Source organism: Osmia lignaria, chromosome 5, assembly GCF_051020975.1.
Source record: "Osmia lignaria lignaria isolate PbOS001 chromosome 5, iyOsmLign1, whole genome shotgun sequence".
NCBI classification, from domain to species: domain Eukaryota; kingdom Metazoa; phylum Arthropoda; class Insecta; order Hymenoptera; family Megachilidae; genus Osmia; species Osmia lignaria.
Genome location: NC_135036.1, coordinates 8177020 through 8201018, shown reverse-complemented (window position 1 = coordinate 8201018; position 23999 = coordinate 8177020). Strand labels below are relative to the sequence as shown.

Here is a 23999-nt window from a genome sequence, read left to right as displayed (position 1 = left end):
AAGTTAGGAAAGTTCCCGGCAAGTTTTACTTCCGACCAGGAGAAGTAAGTTCTCGTTTACGGAAATGCCGGGTAACGATAATGTGCGGCTACAGGGTAGCACACTGCCAGCGAAGTGTTTATTTTCCGGTGTCATTTAGCCTTCGCTGAAGCTGCTGCTCGCATGGAAGCTGAATACGATTATATTCCGTGCGGCTAAGTGCAATTAGCTGAAATATACAACCGCGGAAAGGAAAAGCAGGGAGTTGCTGTTGTTATTCTTGAACACTCGTTGCTCGAATTAACTCTCCCTTCGGGTTGGTGCTTGCTTTTAAGATACGCTTCTGATACTCGTTTCTTAATGAAAAGAAACGATTCACGTGGTTCGAGAAAAATTATTTCAATTATTTAATCACTGATTCATTTCACGTTTTAGACGAAGATCGCTTCGTGCGCTACCGACCTGTATCCGTGTTCCAGCAGAGAGCGTTTAGAAGAGAAATATCATAGAAATTGAATCATGCTTACCCTTACATTTGAACTTGTGGTCCCTTATCGAATCGATCTTCCGCTTGTGCAATTTTTCCGGCAACTCGCATTTAGCTTGCGACGTCTCGATAGGGTGCGCGTGAAGGTAAACGTTCAGCCATCGAAGATTGCAATCGCAGATGAACGGGTTTTCTGCCAAGTGTCTGTGGGGAAAGAAAGAATTGCACCATTAAGTTTCCACGTTTTTCCAGATAATTGTAGACGTTGGCGTAACTAGAATTTTAGGGGGTGGGCTGGGGCTCTTAACATTATTAACATTGTCAAATGTTAAAATTATGGAATTTTAGAATTCTGAAGTATTGGAATTCGGATTAGAGTTTCGGATTTTTAGAATCTTAGGATCTTAGAATCCTAAAATGATGAGGACCACGCCCACCTTGGCCCCTACCAAATTTAATATTACGATAATTCTTATTACACCTATATCAAGAATTATAGAAATAATTTGTGTTACTTTTAGCGAGAAAAGTTAAATGAACAAACAACCGTGATCCGAATATTCAAAGAGAAATCTAACGAAACGACGAACGAACACGCGTTTGCAATTCGATCGTGCATCGAATGAAAAGGGCTGGAAGCGTTAAAGCCGCGGTAATTTGTATAAATTAACGGTTCAGTGGCGGGATACAAACAGCGTTTCAATGCTCCGTAGATTGGCGAAAGTTCCATTGGCAAGGGATCTGATGTTGTTATCGTACAATGACAACAGAGTCAGGCTGGTCAGATCTCGGAACAGATCGGTCCGTATGCAGGATATCTCGTTCGCGTTCAGCAGCCTGAAAAGTTCGGTTCGTTTTATCAATATACGTTTCCTTTCTTTTTGTTTTCTGTATTTTTTTGCAGATATCCTTTCGTCGGTTATGAAACGACAAAACGATAGGTTCGTGTGTCGATTTATAAAAATGATGATTGAATATTGTTTTTTAATAATTCACTTACAGTAGTTGTAAATTGGTTAATCCTTGAAACAAACCGTTCGGCAGTTCGGTGATTTTGTTCCCGTACAGAACACTGGAAAAATAATTCAAGTTGCCAAAAATGCATCGGCGGATTTATCTATTGCATTTGCATGTTTCATACGTACAGTGTTTCCAACGATTTCAAACCGTGAAACGCATCTGCAGCCACCTTTTTTATTTGATTGTTACTGAGGTCGCTGTTGGCCATCGATCGGGTAACGGAAAGAAGAAAATACCGAATTTTAGCAGAGAATATAAAAACTCGTACAAACAGAAACATAAATTAAATTAATTGCGAACGTCACTCACATCCTGCGTAGTTTTCTGTACGGAGAGAAAGCCTTCGGCGGGATTTCCGTGATGCTGTTCTGCTCCAAACGTCTGCGAATGATTGACAACGGAGAATAAGTTGAAAAAACTTTCAGTCTCATCTTGGAATTCGATTTCACCGCGTAGAAGTTGCCCGAGGTGAAAAAACCGAGAAAGTTCCGTGTCAACATCGAGTTAATCGGTTTTTATAAGCGATCGCTAGTGGAACTCCGTAACATTTTATGATAACTTGAGATTGCAATCAAATTTATAGTAAAACATTATAAAAACTTTAAAAAAATATTATTCTGTTATATTAGATTTGAAGCATCTTTAATTCCCATGATAATCAACGTGTTAATAAAATAAATTGTTAAATAAGGTCGGTTAATATTTTATTGAAAATATCGAACGCTCGGCAACTCTACCCGGTGGATAGGGTAAAACATGGTTTACGAACAGCTCGTTCGTGTCCTCGGGAAGATGGGTGGGCACCTTCGTCAAAGAATTCTCCCTACAGTCGACGATACCATCGGCGCATCTGCAAGGATGCGGGCATTGCGGTTCCGCGCTGCACTCTGATCCTGTCCGCTGAACCGGCCCGGAACACTTGAACTCGTGCTCCTATGTGCACAAAAAAGGACCATTAAAATTATCTGCGAAAGAGATGGCTGTTTTTAGACCCTGCAAAGAGGCAATTAACCCTTGCACAGTGCTTGCAGGGTAAAATAGTTATTCGCAAATTTCACCGCATTCAGAGTAGTTTTGTTTAAATAGAAAAATTTAAAACGTCTTTAGATTCGAACCTGTAAATCAGCGATATTTCGATCCTTTAAATGAATCGGGGAGGCGCAACGTGTATGTTGTCCAAGACGAGGATAGGTCTTCAAGTGTCGTGAAAGCCAGGCCAAATGGCAGTCGCATGAAAGTGCATTATCAACTAGCTTCAATGTTCGCAGATGTGACATACCATTCAACATTTCTTTGCCCAACGTTGTTAGCCTATTATTATTTAACATTCTGCAAGAAAACAATGGCGAATTGAGTTATCAGATTTCATTTTCAGATGATTTGTTTGCTTACAATATTTCTAGGTCCTTTAATTCTCGTATCGATGCTTCGTCGATGCAGGTCAACACGTTGTTATCGAGAAGCCTAAAAAGATAATAAATTAATTAACTGAGATAATATATTCTCTTTCAGTTAATTAGAATATTCTTACAAGTATTTCAAAGATGAAATTCCTCTGAGAGTCTTCGGACCAATGGTGGCGATTTGATTATGACTGAGGTCCCTGAAACAGAATACAAAATTTCAATTTTAATAACCATTTATTTGTCATCTAACGAAGTTATGAAACCTTCGAAAATATCAGTCTCTTAAGGTGTTTGCAGTCTAATAATACGGTACTGAAACTGACAGATGTGATCATCGGAGCTAAACACCTCTGTAATCAAATGAATTAGCAACAATTCAGAGGGAACAAGTTTCTCCGTACCATTTGCTATTCAAACAACTGAACAATCGAGTTGCGTCAATTACGGCATCAAGTGCATCAACGATCGAAGTAGGATCGATGACGGATGATTGGTTCAATTGCATAGAATCGCGATGTTGAATCGAGGATGCAGTCGGTGCGTCGACCTTTCAAAGTTTCTTCTTTCCCAGAGTTTAAAGGTCGGCTGGTGCAACGGGTAACAGCGCCGGTGTGTGTTCCACTTTGTTATAGTTGTTCCCAAGTTCGTTCTACAAACTCGATAAATAATTGAAACGATTGTCAATTGTCGTCGTAGTTCTGAGAACAATCCTACCCCGTGAGGAATTCTTTGTAGACACAGTCGTCTCTGCTCACGTGTGACCGTGTGCACGTGCACCAGTCACGTGAGAGGTTATAGAGTTCTTTAAGGTTTCACGGGGTCGTTATACGGGTAACGAGTTATCGTTTCACGCGATGTCTTTGTATCCTTCTTGAGTTTTTGCGAGCCATTCAAAAATTTCCACCGCCTATACTCATAGGCATTGAAGAGACAGCAACCCTTTTAAAATAAATCATTCGGGTTCGGAAAAAATCAGGTTTGAGTATTAATTTCAATGTTTTCGACCTCGCTGATAATTTCGGGTATTCACCTGTCCCTTCTAAATCACCATCGAAACCTAATCATCCTTAAACCCGTTTCATATTCATCGCCATAATTTCCTGTAAACGCATCCCCATGAATAATGCACGTCCAATGTTTTACGAAATGCATCGTTCTCTTTAACGGTACAGTCAATCACGATAATGGAAGCTCCGCTAAACCGGAGGTTCATTTAAATAGATTGCGTTACGTCTCGCGTGGCAAGATCCACGAAACGTTTCTCTGGACTTAAACAGACGTTCGCGATGATAGGTTAGAGGTCTTGGTGGTCGGTTCAACGTTGACCATCTATTGGCTCGGGACCCGTGCAAGCCTGTAATTATGTCTGCCAGAGAGACCACGAGCAGAGAGAATATCTCGACGAGACGAGAAGGGAAGAAAGAAAAATACGAAATAGAGAGGTTGAGAGAAGGGAAAAGGGAGACCGGATTGAGGAGAAACGAACCGTGATGCTGTGCCCGGAGTTGGAAGAGCGCGAAACATAAGGCAAGAACTGGCAGATTTAGACTCCTGCTTACCAGGGCCAATCCTGAAAGCAATTACCGAATTTCGACCACGTAGACACGTAGCAACGAGCAACAGGAAGCCGTTGGCTGGCTTTCATTGCTGCCAGTTTCATTTGGAACCGGTGTTCCAGCTTGATCGTGATAAGTTCCTAATTTCAACCAGCAATTCTTAACATCGGACAGATCGAACTTACTTTCCATCAACAACTGTAGATAATTAGAGTTGTGAATTTTTACTCTAAATTGAATCAATCTCGGTACAAAATTAAATTTTTATCAAGTTGATCGAACAAGTACGATTCTTCACTAAATTAACTCTCTTTTTTCCTTTTTTTTCTTTGGAATAATGTCACGCGTCGAGATGGTAGTCGCACGATGGTAGATCCGGTAGAATTTCAATAATTTCTAGCCACCGGTGAGAGTGGTAGATTAAACTCCCACTGCGCTCCAGCCAATCCAGAAAGCAATTACCGAATTTCGACGTAGCCGCTCCTTCACAGGAACTAACAAAAGGACCTCCTGGACCTTGTCTGTCTCTCTCCATCCCTCGTGGCGTCTACCGTGCTCGATTCCGAATGTTGCTCCAACCAGTGTGCTTTGTGCCCGCGCGATAAGAGTTGGATGAAACGAAGCTAGATTGATAGTGTTGGGATTATAAGAACTGTTCGTCTATCACCAAAGAAATTCCGACTTTCTGTAGTCTTGTTTTACTTGAATTATTATCGAAGAAATTTCAAAAATATATCTGTTTGTCTACCGAGAGGAAGAAACCATCGAAACCCTGTCAAAACGCGACGAAATAATAGTCAGTTGTAAATCTGACTCGGGCTAGAATCCCGAGACGTTCAGCGAACCGTTTCATTGCTTAAATCACCGCGACACCCAGTTGTCAAAGCGACGTGAAACGTTTGTCCCGGTTATTATCGGGCTAAGTGTACAGCGAACAAATGTTATTGCATCGTAAATACAAGCTTGTACGCTTCAGCATGGGTTCGAGGTATCGCGTTTCAAGCGGCACAATATGCTTACACGACGCAGTGATACTAATCAGCCGTGTGTCCGCGCCCCTTTCCATTGTGTCAAACCATTTATTACAGGCGAGTTTCATCCTCTTACCACCTCGAACAGCTTTCTATGTTTCCTACGATGGGTTAATCACACGTTTCGCCGTCGTTCTGGCATCGAAAGATGGTCCGAACCGAGGGATCCACGCGCCGCGGACAACGGTGATTTAATTAATAATTTGTGGCCCTTAATTGCCGGCTGCGTGTAAACTTCGCGGTGATATAGCGTCGGGTGATTAATCAATCTCGAGTGAAGATGAATCGTTAATTTCGTGGTTCGAGCTGAGAGAGGGTTGAATTTTGCTTGAAAAATATTCTATTCGGACGACGGACCATGGAGAGAGTCGTAATTTTTATTCAATTCCGTATTTCATTTTCTTTTCGTTCTGTAAATTTTCCACTGTTCTTCTAAAAATTATTTTAAAACCATCTTTTGTGGGATGATTCATCGAGAAAGAGAAGATCAAGGCGAGAATCAAGTGTAACCGTATCAGGTTAAAGTTTTGAAGGGGTGTATCGTTCTTTCGAGCAACACCCCCTTCTGAAGAACGTATTAACCATCTCTGGTTTCCAAGCCGGGCATCGACTTATCCACGCAAGATGAAGGATTATCAGACGTTCGGATGCCTGCGAGAATCTCAGCGAAGCTCGCAACATAATACATCCTTTTGTAAGCTCGCTGATCCAGGCGTTATCATCAGAAACTGTAGGTTACGTGTACGATGGCAGAGTGGAAGGGCCTCGAGACTCGTGAAACTTTCGAGTCTCGTCTGGCCACTTCGCCGGATGATAGATGGCCCATCTCCACCGCCTTCTTCTCTTCTTTTCTTCCTTTGTTTCGCTTTTCAACTTCTCGCCTCTCGCCTTGAATCGTTCTTGTCAGACTAGACGAGAAAACACGACCTGGACCAACTGTCTGATTGTTCTTCTAGTCGACATCGTGTCGCTTCAAGACAGAAGCCATGTACTTCTTCTCGATCACGATAGACGTTCGATATCTTTCTTTTTTTATCTTCTAATAGCTGATTAGAAAGTTGGATAGAATCAATTAAAAGTGAAGTTGAATTTTTATTTTATTTTAAGACTGTCAGTCGCAAAATTAATTAAATCTTTCGTGACCAATTCGATTTATCAATATTCCAAGTTTCAATTGAAAACCTAGATCCGAATAGAAATTGCGCGCTTCTGTTTCTAAAAGCCGTCTATCAACGCAGCAATTAACAAACACACCGAGTTTCAGCGATCCACTTTCAAAAACTAAAAAAATCTGTTCCATTTATCGAACAATAGCCGTCGACGGTAACATCGTTTCGGGCACAAAAAGAATTCCAAGTCTCTTCCGAAAGTGGGACGTCGACGGTCAATGGATGAAACTTCCGTTCGCTTTTTCTCCCCCTTTCTCCCTGTTTGTTTTTCCTTTTCGTTCGTTTTCGAGGCAGAGAAAACGGGGACTGGAAACGAGAAGCGTACGATCGCCTTGCAAAAAAGAAAAAAAAAAAAAAAAGTTGAAACCCGAGCGGAAAAGTCACGCGTATTCGATGTTCGCGGCGAGTTTCACGAACCGAACTCCGATACTTCCGGGTGTACACGTACATGAGTGCGGTATGTAGGCCATCGTCTGAAAAGTTTATGCGATAACCACCATCCTGTGTACAACACTGTGCATGGACTTTCACAGATATCAGTTACCTATTGTTTTAAACTTTGATTGTTCTCTGTGAACAGCGTTAAGGATTTAATTCACTGGAATAATTAATACTGGACCATCAGTGATCGTCAAAATATCTTCATTTAACAGATACAATTAATTTGGCTGAAATTTAGAGCTGATCTTTACCTTGGAACGCATCAAATTATTGAATTTCTTTTATATATTTCGAATTTTCTTAATGCTTTTTGGTTTTCTCTCTCAGAAATTGTTTAATCAATTGAAACGTATCGTATACAGTGAGGTACATTTAATTTCTACGAAACTATTGGTTCCTACTGAAACACATTTATGTAATTGGATCCAGTAAAAGGAGTAACCTTTGAACCTTTCAAAATAATTAGCTATTTTGTTGCTCGTCCGGAGAATATTCTTGTTACTATTACTTTTGAAGGTATCTGGTGTTTTAATGTAATGGTTAATGGATCTTCAAATGCTTATTTAATAAATAAGTTCCTGAATTTTTCTAACAATTTTCTATTTAGGTATCAAATGTAATAAGTAAAAAAAGCATTATTTTATATTCGATTCTAAAATACTTACAGTCTTTTCAGGTTCATCATGTTGCTGAAGAGAAGATCAGGAAGATGGCGTAGCTGGTTATTGTTCAAACGCAGCTTCTCGACACCGACTAAATCATGGAAGGCACTTCTCTCGATGGTGTGAATCTGATTATCCGATAGCCAACTGGAAAATACAGGTAACCATAACCATTAACCCTAGAACTAGTAGTGTACCCAGGTCAAAAGGTAAACTAATCCTTCTATTAGGAAGTCGAAAATTATTTTTTAAGAATAAATTCTGAAAAATTAGACTTAATATTATCGTGATGCTAATAAGATATCTCACAATTATTGCATCACAGCGTAGCAGCACTGAATCAGTCAAAGTCAATTGGAAATTAATTCTAAAATTAATTATTCATCATTTATTTAGTTTGTTGCGTAATCAAAACACAGAAAGTTTCAAGAAGAAAGAACGCAATCTACAGGGCAAATTGCTTTGAATTTAACTGACTTCACCCCCTTTTTCGAAATAACACCATTCACAGAATTTCATCAACTTTTCATTCACTCACCAGTCGCATTCACCTCGCGGAATTCTGTTCGCAGAAGGCGTGCGACTAAAACCACCCCCTTTCTCGAATCCCCTTTCAGTAACTAGCTTCGTTATTTAACAAACAGATCTACTCACAGAACGTGAAGTGTGGCCATGTCTTCAAAGTCCGTCTTGAATATCACCGAGATATTGTTCCCTTGCAGGTCCCTGCGAACAAACAGTTACAGAAATTAATTTCGCCGCGACACAGTGGTGCGAGTCAATAATATGTCCGACTATCGGACAAAAATGCAATTTCCTTAGGTTTCGATGTGGGGGGATTTCATCAAAATCTCGAGAACGCTCGAGACGATGAAAAATTGATCTAAAGTGTCGTGCAAACACCATAAAATTTATTTAAGAGAGATTCCATAGAGTTTGATCAATTTTTAAGCGTCGAGCAAATACACCGAAATTTATTTAACGAATGGAATTTTATCAATTTTTTTCTCAAGATCGATGCGAAACAAAATAAGAGAACTTAATTCCACTTCAACTTCAACCCCCGAACAACCACCCCGTTCGTCGCGCTTGTTTGACGCGAATAAGTATTTCTGTTTTCCGTAGCGTGCAAATATTTGTTGAAACGCGAAAAGGGAACGGCACAAAGAGCAACCTTCGGAGAAATTTCATGGCAAACCCCTTTTTTCCCTCGTTTTAAAACGTTGTCGCCGTTTATGCCCCGCTCAAAGCGAGCCCCGACAATGTGAAACGAGACCATCGGCCCGTGAATCTAGCATCGCGACGCGATTTTGTCGAACGCTTTGTGCCGTTGTTTTCCTTTTTGCTTTCGATGAATCTTGTCATTGTGGCCGGGCTAATATGCAATTAAGTTTACGTCGTGAATGACGCGAAACGATGAAGTAAACGAGTTATTATTAAACGTATTAAAGCGAAATGCCGCTACAGAAGAGAATTTCAATAAAATCCCTGAAAAATTAAATCATTCTTCGAAAATATGTCAGATAACGAGTTTACCTCGCGCGATTCGTGAAAAACGTCTCGCGTGGCTCGTAATTATTCCAGCGACAATACGAACGAGGATATTCCAAAAAACGCGCTCGCCACGGTTGAAATTAAAATCTCACGCAAGGCTTAGAAGAGGCGTCCTTTTTTTTTTTTTATTTTCAACGGTTCTCCGTCTGGTTTCGTCGCTGAACTCGTCTGAGCTACGAAAACGAGGGAATAATTCGCGTTTCTCGTTTCAGAAGGAAAACGAGCATCGAAAGAATAGAGAGAGAGAAAGGAACGTGCAAATAAAATAGAAAAAGAAAATAGAGGAAGGAAAGAATCCGTACGAAAAGCAGCCGGAGAGTAGGCCTGTCTCGTTACTCGTTCCTACGTCTGGCGTTTTTGTCAGGTAAAAAGTTTCTCGTGAAAAAGGAACCAATTTAATAAGGCCTTAATAACTCGGTTGGACGAGAGTGGGGCGCAGACGGCTGCGTTTGACGGCTGCACCCAACTCCTTCTTTTTATCACGAGAAGAGCAAATTCACGCTTCCTAGTTACCGATTCTACGCCACTGGAACAATGATATTTGCTCGACGAACGTTCTCTACGTGGACATAGTTTCAATATATTGATTTTCAGAATTCAGTGACTGCGACTATAATGTTCAAAAGCAGTTATATTTCAATATTCACCCGAGGAAAATCAAGATATTACATATTTTTCTTATCTAAATATTAGTAAAATTATTATGAATAATCGAAAAGAATTTTTCAATGTCAATAATTCAATATATTTCAGTAAAAATAACTGTCCTCGCATACAACAAATTTTTAAAATAGGGCAAGCTCATAAATAATGGTAGCAGATATTCGATTCATATGCATCTGGTTAAAAAAAAAGAGAAAAGGGAAGTGACGAACGGCGTATTTAAAATGCATCCCTCGAGTGGCTCGAGAGAGTACAGATAGCCAATCCTCTTGTTAAATGAAAAAAACGTATTGACGATGGGTAAACAAAAATAGCGCGAAAAAAATCTGTTCGTACGGCAACATTGATCAACACTTGTTTTTCGCTTGGGACTTTTCGACGACAGGAGTTGAAAATCGTTCCATGAAAAGGGTTGCGCAAACTTTTCTGGCCCTCTGCAATCGCTTGTATCGAAAAACATCGCTCTTTTGCGTAAACCCTTCGATCGACTCGTTAATTGTTTGTAAAACCAATCGTTCTGTTTTATTTCTACGTCGATGAAACACGCTGCGAAAGCTAATAAATGAACGATCGAGAGCGTCACGTCGTTTCAATTTTTACTCGCGCAACGTTGAAAATCCGAGGGTTTTATAATCGACTTTCTGTTACTTCCATTGGGAAAAACGTTCCGCTAGCAGCGATTTAAATTGCACGAATAATGGAGATTAATGCAAAAAAAAAAAAAGAATATCGAACAGTGGTGAAAATTTTTTTAATAGATTTCGAAAACAACTCACGGCTCGCAGTGATTTAATAATTAAAGGATTGGAAATTTAACGAGTTAATGTAGCGTGCAATTACGAGTGGAAGGTTAAAAGAAAAATATCATATTTGTTAATAAAATGAAATTTTATTTCATTGAAGTTTTCGACAAATTTGAGTGTTCAATTTTTCTCGAATCATGTTTGGGTCACGATTGACCCATCCATCACCGTTCGAAGCTTACAAAAATGAATTTTCAATATTTCTATTGGTAACAGTTTAAACGCATTGTTTATAAAAAAGGAAAAATGTTTGATTCCGGGGTGCCACGTCCGGAGGGGAAGGAATAATTCATGCGTGAAAAATGTCGGCGACAGGGCAAAAAACAATCGATCGATTCAATTTATCAAAAGTGGCCAGCTTTTTTTCGGCCGGTGCCCGTATAAATTTGTCTCCATTTGTGAGACGCGTCTCCCTCTGTGTGCGTTTATGTATACGTGTCCCAGGGAAAATGGACGCGTCGTTCAACATTCTTTTCGTTCCTCTCGTCGCGATTATTCGTGAGTAGCAAGCGGAGTGGAAAGCCGTCGATACGTCAAATCGACTGTCGTAGCCGTCCCTTTTTCTTTCCGCTGCGAGGGTCGCGGAGGTACGCAGAACCAACCCGATGCAACGGTAAACTTAATCAACAGATTCCATTTGCATTTCGACGTAGACGGTGTTTCGCAAGTTGCGTGGCAAATGGAAGAGAAGCTTCTTTCCGAACTCAGACACCTCCTTTTTCGATGATTCTGTTACGGAACTGTTCGGCTCGAGAGGGGTTCTGCGACCGGAAGGATATCCCGCTACCCCTTTCGACTTCCAATGTCCAAAATTGCAATTTGCGTTTTTCTCAGCAGCTCTGCCGACGCATCGGTAAAGTTCGAACTCGCGATGCCAAGGAATCCAATATTCTCAGGGAAATACAATTCTATGCATCGACGAGTATGTCCCATGGCGTGCGGGGAAAAACGGGCGCATCCGGTCCGACTTGTTCCGCTCATTGCTGGCCGAGTAGTCTCAGGAGTGGTGGTCGTCTGCAAACTTTGATTACATCTGCCAGCGGTCCATTTCTAACCCATGCCGTGGCAAATATAGAGCAACACCTTATCCCTGGACCCTGTCGTCTCTCCCTGGTTTCTCTTCATTTTCAACCTCTCTCCGTCCCTTGTTTCTCCTTCGAAGACTGTCCTAGCGGATTTACCAGGCCCGGTTCCGGCCTAGGATACCCCCATGGAAACGTATTTAAGCGGATGTCCCGACGAGGCGAAAAGTAATTTCGTTAGTTGGCACGTGAGCCGCCTGTCAAAAGTGCGCGCCATCGGATGGAAATGTGCCTCCGGGACGCGATTGGATTTCCGGCGGACGTCATTGTAGACGGTGAATTGAATCAACGTGAAAGTATGGCGGGACGAGTCGCAGGGTCGTGCGGCTGATAAGCGGGCTTGATGGCGGTGACAATTTGTTCACGTTATTTCGTCCTGTCCCATCTTGTTTCCTTCTTTCTCTTCTTCCGTTATTCTTACTCTCAACTGTTATCGATAGAAGTACCTCTCTTCTTTGCGGTGAATAATTCTTGCCAATGAATGTCTGCCACTTGGAACGCTCGCTTTGCTTTGGAATCCGTTGCAACGAAAGAGTTAATTGAACACAGCAGCCGGGAAGTACCGCGTACTGCCGCGTTCGCGTTCCGAGAAGCACAAATCTGTCTCCTCTTTCGTTTCTGCGAGCTGTTGCTCGTTTGAACTTCTATATTTCATCGTTCACGATGCCATCGACGAGAATGAACGATGATACGGGAGCTCGCGAATTGACTGCTCTGATTTACTTTTCATGGAATCAGAGTTTATTTTATTTAACCCTTTGCTCAACATTTCTACGGCAGAAAATATGAAATACCTCGGGGATAACTTTATATTTTATAAAGTTTCAAATGTGCAGGATAGACGGATAGTTGGAATTTCTTTTTTCAACATACCCTTCGTGCTCACCGAATAACGAAAGTTACGACGAGGAGTATTAAACTACAATAAAGAGAGGCTAAAAATGCATAGACAGGTAGTAATTTCTCGGATTTACGACGTCTCGTAAAAACTTCCCTTTCGCGTGTGCTCGAAAAGCATCGATGAGGCGTTATTAAAAGCCCGCTGAGAGAAGTAAAGAGAACGTTCAATGACACAGAAAAAAAAAGGCGCGTAAAATGTAAAGGAAGGGTGAAAGAGCGACAATGTAGCAGAAGCTTGTTGAAGTATACAGAGCTGAACTCGTCTGTATTACAAAACTGATAAACAAAATTAAAAAAGTTTTCACAGTATATTAAAAAGAAGCACGGCGTTATTGAAGATTCGATAAACGAGTGGAAAAATTAAAGTCAACCAGCTGTTAAAAAAGAAATTGCAAGAAATTGGGGCGCTCTCCATGGTCCGCCGTCCGATAGTTAAATATGCACAACTTCTCAAGCCCCCTTGAATCTATCTTTGCTAAGTACTTTCTGCATTGTGCAAATGTTATAAATATCCAACATTAAAATCTATAAAACAGAAGTACTGCCAAAAGAAAATAAACTTTCACCATTCATTGTGGTCTCTGAAAATACGAATAGCTTTCCAAGCTGGTACACAATACACCTTCCTACGAACATAAATGTTTTCCATTCGCACCTGCACATAATCCACATGATCGAGTGCCTGTACCGTTCCTTTTTTGCGATCGACTCGTATGAATGCATCTCTTGAATGCGTTCGATTACGCAGAACGAGGTACCACTGTCGATCAACAATCGAGCGTACGGTAATACCGATCTCTAACGAACCAACCAGATGTTCAAGCTCTCTTTAGCAACCGATCACGCAACTCTGTTTAGACTTCCGATCGAGTAGATCATGCAGCCGTTTAATCTTTGAACGACTGGTTGTACGGCTATTCAAATCTACCGGCAACCGATCGCGATACCTCTTAGATCATCGACCGGACCGATAACACAATTATTTCTATCGAGAAGAAATCGATCGTATAATTATTCAGATCTATGCACCGGTTACCACTCGGTTATTCCATAACCAAAGGATTACATAACTATTTACAACCGCGAGCATTCGGTATTCGGATCTGCACGCTGACAGCTAACTGCCCGTTGAATTATTTCCATCTCTAAAAGCGCTGCAACTATTCAGACTTGCGGGCAAATATTTAGATCGACCTGGAGAACTGTTATGCAACAGAGAGTTTTGCCTGGAGCAGCTGCCAATCAATCAATGATCTGGTTGTATAGGATCGTTAGAAAGTCTTAGTTTAGATTATTCAATTGGACGAAAGAAGATTAGATAGACGTTTATCTTCCTACTTTACAGTCAATTTCAAGGCAAAACACGATCTTCTCAATCATTCGCCAAGATCTCTAACTAGTCTCTATTTGTCTCCTCTGGAAGATGAATTGAAACAAGCGCGTTTGAAGTGAAAATCAAGTTTGAAGTTAAATAGACAAAGCGACGAGCATGCAAACGAATCACCAGCTACGCAACGTTCAAAATTGATTCTTCTTCTTCTTCCTCGCTGTATCCATAACATTCCGATTTTATTGCTCCAACAGCACCGGTGTGTTTGCAATACCTTTCACCTGTCAGGAGGAAGATGCTATTGCAAGGATAGAGTGACTCGTGGAAAGAGCCGTGCAACGTGCACCGTTGCGAAAGCAGCGTTTGAATTTATCGAGCTGGCTCGGATCCAGCCGCGAAACAGCGAAAGAGAAAGAGAGAGAGAGACTCGTCTTTTTCGCTCGTAAGCGTGTCCGGTTGTTCTTCATTCCCGTCAACCCAGTAAAATCAAATATTAACGATCCACGCGAGACCGGGTATCGCGGGACCGCTGTTTTACGATGTAACACGACGACATGCCGGAGAACGTGATGTATTATCCTGATGTCACACGCGGCCGAAAATAGCCCGACGCGATCGAGAGACGGACAACCGGCACCGGAAATGCGAAACACACGCGAACGGAGAAAAATGATACGCCGCGCGCTGCTTTCAACCAACAATTTCATTTTCGGTTAATTAATCCTTTGAACTTGCAATATCAATTTCGTTGGTCTTGAGAGTTTTATCGTGGACTTGGCGATGATACGGATCGTTTAGAAGATGATACAGTGATAAAGATTTTTCGATATAAAATAAGAAATGATCAAATATTGGATCATTGATTAGGACGGTCGATCAAGTCTGGCTACCGATGATCGATTCGTACGCAGTTGTTGTTTTACGGTTTCAAATCCACAATGAGCTGGCCCGTTAACGTCTGCCAACAGAATTGACACGGAGGATTGTTGGGTCGTGTACACAGAACCGAAGCAGGAACAGCATTGTTCCGGCGACAGGTGATTCGTTAGTCAACGCAACTGCCTGGTCGAAGACAAATGCTCGGTCTAACGAGCTGGCCAAATATCCTGAAAACGATGAGTGCTCTTAAATGAACATCTGCTGCGAAATCTTTTGAAATTCTATCGGAAAATTGATTAATTTTTATTTGAAGCTAGTTGATGTATAATAATTAATATCGAGGTATGATTTCGTCTCATTTGTGTCAGAATTCAGCCAAAAGGAATGATTTAGCGTCGATGGTACAAAGGTCGGTTATTCGCTGGATAAATTAGAGATTCATAAACATCCGCGTCGATGGGTAATTTATACGAGGTTCGCTTTATTACGACACGCGATTTCGCCGAAGCGTGGGCGGCATTCGCAACAGGGCACCTATGCAAATCGCGCGTAGCGTTCATCGAATCGTGACCCCGACGCGAGGCGCGGCACACATTCGCAGAAACTGATACACCGAGAAAAGACTCGCTACCCTGATAACATCGTAAACGATCGAACCGGTGCCTGAGAAACCTGGGACACTCGTTACTTCGGTGCCGATTGCACGTTGCCGATCGCGTTAAGCATCGATCTGACCGAGATTTTTTTCATGTTACGTGTAACTAGAGATTTACGAGGTGAAGTTGATTTTTCCGCGAGCCTCGTCGATGAGTGTACGCCTTGCGAGAACCAGTGAACCGGAAGGGCCGGGGTTCTGTCTTGTAACAATCGCCGAGTGATCGATGTCCATTGCGAAAGAAATTTATCGATACGTTGATTATCGCGGAGGTCAATGATCATTAACGCCATATAAAAATTATAAATTTTTCTTGGGCTTCCGAATTCATTTTCAGGAGAAATTAAAATTTTCCTTATCAAAACACTAATAATTCTAATATTCCCGTGCAAATTTCATAATTAATCACTTAATTGATCAAAGCCGCGGGAAAATATTCTGAGGAAAAGAAATGGGAAAAGGAAACAATCTTCAGCCGAAACGAATCGCGAAACGTGGAGTAATGACTGAGAACTTCATAAAGAAGATTAAAGGGCTGACCCCTCGTCGAACCGTACGCGTCTACGTTTTATTTCCGCGCAATCAACGGCTCACGGTCGCGACATTGTAATCAAGATAATTAAACAAGAACGATCGTAACTTCACCGCAGAGACTTTGTTAAATATTAAAATCGACCTCGAACCCTTTCTTTCTTCTTCTTTCTTTCCCCCGCTGACGACCTCTCTGTCATAATGTCGAGTCGACAAACACACATTTCGTTCGCTTCTTTCTCTACTTCCCTCATAATTGTAGCTGTTTCCAAGCAGCCCGAGGGAGTTTCGCGCGGATTCGTGCGTGCATCACGCGAGTGACACGCTACAGCCGTGCGTTTTTCTGTCTCGCTGAACGGATTCGTGTAAATAATGCACGCGTTTTTAATGAACGCGGCTCGTTGCTGTACGCAGACCGAAATAGTTGGGAGAAAAGAAAACGTTAGTGTTTTTTTCAATGTTGGAATACCCGCGTACCCTTATATAAGAATATTAATTTTGAAGGGTCGTTGATGGAAAAAGTATGAAATTATGAAAGACAGTTTGACTGATACAAAGTTTCACGAAGGATATGTTCAACATGTACTTAATCAATATTACACCGTTTCAACAGGTCAAAAGAGGTGTGAATTATGAATGAAATTTAACGTAGAACCAACTTACGATAAGCGTTTTCATTAATTAACCTGGTTAGCTCGAATACGGCGAGGGTGAAATTATAATTGCCGTGTTAAAATATACTGGGTAGGAAATTGGAGTGTTTCAACGTATGAGAAAGTCGTATAGAAGAAGAAAGAAGCGAATATACGAGGCGAGAAATCGTAATGGAGCTATTAACTCGTGAACTTATGAAGTGGGTAAAGTTTCTACGACTCTCTTGGTATATCTATCGACAATGCTGTATCGAGTACAACCGTATGGCGTGCACGGAACCTTCTATAATTCTTCTTGATACCCGGTGTAACAGCTTTCACGTACAAATATCTCAATGAAACTGCTGTGATTCGATTCGTGAAAGAGAAACGAACAAATAATCCTATTTCTTCGTTTTTAATGGGAGATCAATGACTATCTTCAGAAACAAATCACCATTACTTCAGATTCTTATTAAAAAAAAAAAAGAACATTTGATTAAGGTAAAATTTAAAAGCTTTAAATTCAAAATTCAAATTAAAAAGCTTCATCCCTCATTTATTAACGAAACTTTGCCAGCTTGTAGAGCTTGTCGAGCTGAACACGCCTATACCCCCTTTTGGGGGCAGACGGCTAATTGTTTAAAAGATATTAACAATTACAATTAGTTACTCCTTACATTCTGAAGTATGACAAACTCACACATACAACTCGCAATTTAGAGATCCGCGGGTCAAATCCTTGGTTCCCAACATTTTTTTCTTTTTTTTAATGATAATTTGTCTCTTTTTGAATAACTATTACATAAAAATTATCATAAAAAAAAAAAAATTTTTTTTGGGAAGCAAGGATTTGAACCGAGGACCTTCAGATTGCGAGTCATGGATCCTCACCGTGGTTAAACTCATGACTCGCAATCTAAAGGTCCTCAGTTCAAATCCTTGCTTCCCAAAATTTTTTTTTTTTTTTTTTTTTTAAATGATAATTTGTCTCTTTTTGAATGACTAAAATTCTATATAATTCTAAACTAAAATTCTACAAAGCCCCAGTGAAAAATTAAAAAATGAAATTTAAATGGAAAATACATAGATCGAAAGGGTTAAGTTTCCAAACGAAATTTCCCGTCATCTTTCATTTCCTAGCAGTCATCGCTGAAGATGATTTGAAAAAGGAATGAGAAAGCGATACGCGGGAAAAGAGCAGCGGCAGATACGTAACCGGGGTGTTTGGTGGCGAGACATTAAAGTTGCCGTTAATTAAGCGGGTCGAGTTAACGGTAATTAGTCGACGCGCGGCAAGAGGCGTCGTGTCGCGGCGCCGTTTAGATTTAGACGCCTGATTTCCAAGCATGAAAGCACACTGTGCCTGTGTAGCCGTACACCGCTCAGCTACCACCCTTTCAGCTAGCTCCGAGGCTCTAGCTTACGCGCGTGTTCATCACGCGTGTTCATCACGCGTCACGCGCCACGAGCGTCGGCCGTGATTTATCAACCGCGACGCGTCGGACGACCGCCGCAAATCATAACAACCGTGACAACCGCGAAAACTTTACCGGAACACGTCGGGACGCGTGCGGTTCCTACGCCTAAATAGTTCGATTCAGCGAATTCGAGCGAATTATGCGTTTTCCTGACTGTACAACAGCGAATGGCGACTATTTAACTTCCTTGGAATTTTTTATTGATCGAATGGAAAGTTCGATTACAAGGTTTGTAAAACTTTTATAAGAAAATGGTACCTTTGGAGAAAGTCATTTATTATTACTCTAGGGTGCCATTAATGGGACCATTTTTTAATAGATAGAAGCACATATCCCCCTTTTCGTTTGCGTATTTAAGACCTTTTTCAGGAATGGGTTCACAGAATTTTAAACTCTAAAAATATTAGAATATTAAAATATTAACATCTCAACAATTTTGGAGTGTCAGAATTTTATGATTTTAAAATTATGAAGGAGTCAATCCACGTTTTACTGGGGGGTGCGGAGGTCCTCCATCCCTCTGCCCACTCGCGCCAATGCACCTTTCGAAACGAATGACCCATTCCTCAATTACGAAGCCCAAGTAAGGTAAACGAATAAAATTTTGTCACTACGAGCATGGCGTGACCGTGGGCTGAACCTCGCTTATCTCAATTAACGTCGTCGTTAATATCTGGTCCCCAACGTTCAGGTAAATTGAACGAAAATACCATTCACCCTCTTTCTCTCTCCTCGATCTCTCGACTATTTTATTAACCATCCAGCGTACCGTTCTCAAAGATGATCTAAACGAAGATTTACCGTTTTCCTCTTATTTTTCAACGACGGCGCACGCGTATCCGCGAGATATATACACGAGCCATAAATGACGCGGTGGCGGTGATAAATTACTTTACAGCAATAAGTAACGAGGAAGCTACAAGCTTAAAAATGTCTAACGCGCCGTAAAACGAGCAGATTAAGACCGCGAGATAGAGACGGGTGGGAGGGATAACTTTCTTTTCCTGGATATTCTCCCGCGTTTCGCCTTCGTTTCTTTCTTCTTCCCTTTTTTCTCAAACTCATTTCACTCTCTCTTCGTCTTTATTTTACATGTTGCTCTTCGTGGTTAAACTACTCGGTCAAATAACGCGTTAATCGCGGCCGTTATTCATCGAGAACGGTTTCCCGTGGCTTTAAAGCACCGCTACCGACCTGGTTGCAATGTGTTTCCGTTAAAAGCTACTTTTTTACATAATTACGGCCCTACGTTTCGCGTCAGATACTTTGGACAAATATTTTTCGCATTACCCCGCTTTATTGCCAGCTAACGATGCCAGCCACGTACACCGCTTTTGTAATCTGTTTCCTGTTTGCTCCTGACACTTTTTATTGTTGTTTTCTCCTTCTATCTTGGCAAGGAAAAATTATGCTTTACAACGTCCTCGCTGTGACTTTTATTCGAGCGTTCCCGTAATTTATACCGCTTTATTTCGATGCGACGATAACGATGCCCTGTTAGAACCACGATTTTCACGGAATTATGTATTTCACGCTGTTACACACGGCTCTATTTCAACGCGAACAACTTACTTTCTTCTCGCGATAATTTGTCGCGCGGTGACGATAAATTGCAGTGCTCGAAACGCGTCCTCGAATTCCGATTTGTTGTTTCGAGGAACATTTTTAGGAAGATTCGACTCCGGCAATGTTTCTGGATTCGGTAGCGTTCGCTATCTCTATTTTTCATAAAAAGAGTCCTTTTCGCGTTTCATCCCTTATCTCCGTGTCCTCCCACGAATTCATCCCCGAGCAACGATGCACCGAAAGACTTCATCGTCGATTAGGTGACCGTGGTATCGGCGAGGTACCACGATAGCTGGCTCTCTTTTTTTTTTTTTTATCCTACGGGCTAAATCGTTCCCAGAAAGATATCCAACGGTGTGTATATATCGTAGCCATTGAATCGTGTGCTATCTGCCGCAAAACCAGAGCGGTTACGCGTCCGTTCTGTCAGGTGTTGCCAGCCGGTAGCCAGGGCGTTTTGGCAACGCGAAGCTTCAGGTAAACCGACGCGATACGCGAAATGGAAAAGCCTGCGGCTCACTTTCAGCCCGATAACGCCGTCATTGATAAATTATGCGGCCATTCTCGGTGGGCCATGAGAGCCCGGCTGAATCGATACACTGTGGAAGGCTCGTTTCTTGCATCGCTCTGCTTGTTCCGCCACCGACATCTCCATACCGATATTATTTAAAAAATAATAATGCTAAGGTATTATTAGGGGTGTGCGGTTACCCGAAAATTTATTCGTATATCCATAATTTCTAAGAATATTATTAATGTTCCAAGATACCATCATTCAATTTTTCAATTTTCTATTTTAAACTCTTGCCATTCGAGTATCGTAATTATTTTCACACGAATGCGGTTAAGAGAAACATTTAAGCAGCTTCTGAACACGCGAAGTGGAAATTAGAATCGACCCAGAACAACACTTTAAAGGCGAATACCGAAAGTGGCGGGACCGAGTTCAATGCAAACGAGAACTTCGATAACTGTGTCATCCGTTCAAATGAACCGACGGAAAGCCCGTGGAACTTCCGGGTTTAATCCAGTCAAGCATCAGAACGACACGTTCTCGCATAAAACGATGGGATTATCGGCAACGAGCCGAGAAAATGTCCATTAACCGGCGTCCTTATCATCCTTGGGGAATCCTACTTCCTCGAATTTGCATTTCGTTCGGCGTTACAGCAAGAAAGCTCGTGAAACCGGAGACAAATTAACGTTGGCGACATTCTGGATGAGAAAAATAATGGGGCACCCTGTTTTCTTGTAAGCACTTTGTTTAAAGGATGAGTTTCTATCCCTTCTTTTAGAGGATGATTAATGTTATGTAACTTTAGAATGAAATTAGATATTTTTTAATGAAAGATTTTAAGGGATTAGTGCCACTTTTTTACGTAGAATTTATTAGCTCGTTGATTTAAGTTGATTTAAAATTCCAATGAAATGATATAGTGTGCATCTGCTTAAAAGGGTTTTCTTTTTACACAGTGTTATTTCCTTTGTAATATCTAACATGCGTGATGTCACAGGAACGCGTGCTGTATGCAATTTGTTGCGCGAAACAAAAGTGTCACGCGGTTGCGTGGAATTATGCAATTAGTTGCATAGTTCAGCGCGAAATATGAATAGAAGGAGGAAGATTGATTCGGTGGAAACAGGTGATCGTGAATTTTTTCTGATTAAATTTCTTCAAAGCTATTCGAGGCACAGTATATTTATTTGAGATGAGCCAAATAATTATCTGCGTCGCTATAAATTCGAAACTTTGTATACGAGTGATTCATCGTTTTCTTTAATTAAACTCTCTGTTGTCGAACGAGCAGCTAAAATTCCCTGAAACTGAAAGGAAATTACTCTTCTCGAACAGGATGGATAATTAAACAGTAGTTGCCTTGTTCCATCGTCGAATAATTAAACCTTGAATAATTCAATTACTGGACAAGGGTGAATCGATTTCTAACACCGTTGAATTACCAAAGAAATTTTCTTCGAACGTAATCGAACATCTCAACACAATCGCAAACATTCGTATTCGGGGAAAAACTCTTATCAGGATCGAGAAACAATTCTCCTAACGAGACCTCTGGGCAGAAATTTCGAAACTTCCGCGAAGAAAGTTCAGCTTCCGTCCGTGAAACTTCCGTCGGGCTCGAGTGCAACCAGCAATGTCGAAATTAATTGAATTTTGATTAGACATTACGGCCGAATCGCCGTGGAACGAGCTGCAAAAAGCTCTTGATAAGAGAGAGAGAGAGAGAGAGAAGGAGAGCGGAGATTATTAGGCACAGAAACGGGAGCCGCTACTTAGAATAATTTTCATCAAGACTTCGAGGAAGAATTTCGAGGTAGAAAAGGCGAAGGTAGAGTAAGGGTGGTCGGACACGATTACCACCATGGTAATATTGAATCGAGCACCGACACGCGAGGTCGGACGTATTAAGATTATGAATCCATTAGGCAGAAAGAAGTGGATGAGGTCGAAATACTTCTACCTAGTATTGCTCTCTAATGGAACCCTATTTTTTATTACCTACCCGCCCTGTGTTTCCGGTATGAAATTCTGAGCTCGGTCACTTAAGGCTTGATCGTAAAGACCAGCGACGAACATTTAAATTTTTGCGATCAAGGAACAAAGGAAGCGAGATGATTCGAGTGAAAAAGAGGGAAAAACAAAGAAACCAAGCATAAGTTATTAACGTAATTTATTTTAATTTTTAACCCTTTCGGGATGGATCAGTCTTAAATTTGCACAGAGTATAATTAATTTAAATTAAAGGTTCATTCTTCGAAACATGTATTATAAATCAAGAATATAACACGGTATGTATAGAACTATAAATTATTATGACAATTATGTTTGGACACACATACGCGTCGATGGTCCGCAAAGGGTTAATTTAAAAAAGAACATACTATATAGAGTTTCATAATTTTAAACTGAATATTTTGCTATTTTGCAGTCATTTTATATTGCATTCCATTTCTTATGTATTACATTATATGACACTGCTCATTAAAGCACGACAGAATACATATCGCGATAATATTTCAAATTTTAATTACAATTATCTCAATGATACTGGGCGCGCGAACATTTTTTTCATTCGCTGTATCTATTTTCCACCTGAATCGAATATTGTTCCTTTTTAACGTTGAATTTTTATTATTGCCTGTTCGTGGGGCAATCAAGACGATAAAGGAGAAGGTAAAGGCGCGAGTAACAGGCTCGTCGTTACTTTGAGAAATCGCCGCGGCAGCATGAGAAACGCCTCCAATAAATATCAACGTTTTAATTAACATAATGCGGCAGTTTAATTGGCCGGCATTTATCGCGAGAAGCTCGCGCTCCCTTAATTGCTCAGCGTAATTATAAAAGCGACGCCCTGTTACAAACACGAGCATCCTTTGACGCTGAGAAACTGGTCGTCGATCGTGAAACGACTTTTCTTATTTCTATGAAATCGCTTCTGCCCTTTTAATCCGGCTTGTTCGTTTAATTACGCGAATCAGTTACTAGATATGATTCCGAGGCAAGGAATTTCTTTATTTATTCGACAAAAATTTTAATAATTTGATAAATTATTTAACAGGTGGCTCAAGGGGGCCTTCGAATGTTTAATAGTCCCGGGCCCCAGATATCTTAATCTAATCCTATCGAATATCAATCAGATCTTACCATTCCCCGTCCAATGGAAATCAAAGATTCAATATCGAACTTCAGAAATTCGCTCCGAAGTTTCAGTAACGACCATATCCCGTTCGACGAGCATGCTTCGAGTCGATCATGGTGTCGTAGCACTAAGAAGGGGCCGATTAACGGCCCCGTGGCATCCTGCACGCGATAAACCCGCAACATCGGATTGATATTAATTGGCCGCGAGGAGGCACCATAAAGACATTACGACGGTGTACCGCGAGCCTGCGGGTAATTATTGCCGGTTTAATGCCCCATCGACCGAGAACCCCATAGAACGACAGCACGATACGAAAGCTTGTTGTTCATGCTGCAACGTGCTGGGGAGAAAGGAGTAGTTTAAAGTTGATTTCATTTTTATACCTCCTTTTATTTTACCGCTCGACGAAGGATTCTTTTTGGTAGCACGTGTTAATTCCAGAAAGTGGGTGCGATAATTTTCTTTTTTACGTTGTCGCGGAAAATGGCAAGTTCTTGCGGTTGCTTTATGGAC

General features: G+C 41.1%; 1 protein-coding gene and 1 long non-coding RNA gene across 5 annotated transcripts in view; one reads left to right on the top strand and one right to left on the bottom strand.

The window, feature by feature from the left end:
* Positions 1-23999, bottom strand: part of sli (slit guidance ligand) — a 284825-nt gene that overhangs the window by 12214 nt on the left and 248612 nt on the right. For 3 of the 4 annotated variants that reach the window (XM_034325529.2, XM_034325527.2, XM_034325531.2), the window contains exons 2-12: positions 8406-8477; positions 7755-7898; positions 3018-3089; positions 2879-2950; positions 2602-2815; positions 2256-2419; positions 1796-1867; positions 1612-1683; positions 1467-1538; positions 1160-1303; positions 507-670 (exon numbers count right to left, since the gene is read on the bottom strand). In XM_034325529.2, coding sequence (XP_034181420.1) covers positions 507-670; positions 1160-1303; positions 1467-1538; positions 1612-1683; positions 1796-1867; positions 2256-2419; positions 2602-2815; positions 2879-2950; positions 3018-3089; positions 7755-7898; positions 8406-8477 — 1262 coding nt within the window. The remainder of the gene's footprint in view (positions 1-506; positions 671-1159; positions 1304-1466; positions 1539-1611; positions 1684-1795; positions 1868-2255; positions 2420-2601; positions 2816-2878; positions 2951-3017; positions 3090-7754; positions 7899-8405; positions 8478-23999) is intronic. The other variant, XM_034325528.2, reaches the window with a different exon arrangement.
* LOC117604926 (uncharacterized) overlaps positions 1-23999 on the top strand; it is a 79106-nt gene that overhangs the window by 25085 nt on the left and 30022 nt on the right. The window contains exon 4 of the long non-coding RNA XR_004581530.2: positions 7766-7911. This is a non-coding gene — a long non-coding RNA (uncharacterized LOC117604926). The remainder of the gene's footprint in view (positions 1-7765; positions 7912-23999) is intronic.